Source organism: Callospermophilus lateralis, chromosome 5, assembly GCF_048772815.1.
Source record: "Callospermophilus lateralis isolate mCalLat2 chromosome 5, mCalLat2.hap1, whole genome shotgun sequence".
Lineage (NCBI taxonomy): Eukaryota > Metazoa > Chordata > Mammalia > Rodentia > Sciuridae > Callospermophilus > Callospermophilus lateralis.
The window spans coordinates 40352955-40354051 of record NC_135309.1 but is presented as its reverse complement, the minus strand read 5'-3'; the positions used below and the strand labels follow the sequence as shown (position 1 = coordinate 40354051).

Sequence of the window (1097 nt, the reverse complement as noted above, 5' to 3'; positions counted from 1 at the left end):
CCATTACCTGCCATTTGCCCCACCCCACCCCGGAACTGCTTGCAGCTTGCTGCTTGCAGCAAACCAGGCTCTCACTCCAGGATCTGCAGGGTCGCACACACAGATTCTTCCTTGCTGTCCTATCTCAAGCTCCCGAGGCGGATTGCTTAGGTCAACGTCATCAATCCACACCTAGCACAGAGTGTCAGCCCCTGAGACCACCCCCAGCCCAGCGGTTCCACAGATCCAGCCCGGGTTAAAGGCGAGGGGCCAGGCGCGCGTGCGCGTCTCGGAGCTTTATTGCATCATCGCAACTCCGAAGCGCGCGGTTCGATCATGAGCACGTCGCCGGCGGCTTCACGCTTGCGCATCTTCCTCTGCCAGGCGCGCGCCTGACTGTTCTCGGGGTTGAGCTTTTCCAGCAGGTGCATGCGCGCCGTGGTCTCAGTCAGCATGTCCATGAGTAGTTCTTGCTGCAGCTTAAGGTAGTTGTTCTCCTCCAACAGCATCTGGGTTTTGACTCTCTGTACCTGTGGTTTCCAGCCTGAGATGGTTGGCGAGGACTTCGGCGGCCGTGACCGCGGCTGCTGGCCCTCCGCTCTCCACCGGCCGCTGCGGAACACGAAGGCCTGGTTGTTGAGGCGTGTGCGCGGCTCACCGTAGCTGAGGCCCAGCTCAGCTTGGCGCGTCCGGTGGTCCAACAGATAGAAGGTGGACATGGAGGAGATGTGGCGCAGCGGCGGCCGCCGTGGTGAGAAGCGCCGCGAGAAATGATCGGCCCAGAATTGCCGCAGCAGCTCCCAAAAGCTGCTGGTATGGCTCCTAGCCAGGCACTCGAAGGCAGCCAGAGTGAGGGGTGGGCAGGCCTCTCGTCTGAGCGCACAGGTGGCCGCAGGGTAGTGGCAACCGGTGCTGTCCCCTTGCCTCCGGAGCCCTGGTGTCCTGAATGATGAAGGCGAGCCAGGGGCACTGTTGGGTACAAATACCTGGGTGAACTGCCTGGTTGGTACAGGCTTGCAAACCGCGAAGCTAATGGACTTGGATTAGCTTATGGCTTGCTTTTTGGGCTAACCAGTTGCGGGTCACTGAAGAGTTCATCCTTGTACAATCGCACTACG

At 60.4% G+C, this 1097-nt stretch overlaps 1 protein-coding gene across 1 annotated transcript; it reads right to left on the bottom strand.

The window, feature by feature from the left end:
- Positions 1-284: 284 nt before the first annotated feature.
- Cby3 (chibby family member 3) lies at positions 285-698 on the bottom strand. Its single transcript, XM_076855935.1, has one exon. It carries the CDS (start codon positions 696-698, stop codon positions 285-287), a length of 414 nt encoding a protein of 137 aa, XP_076712050.1.
- Positions 699-1097: the final 399 nt, after the last annotated feature.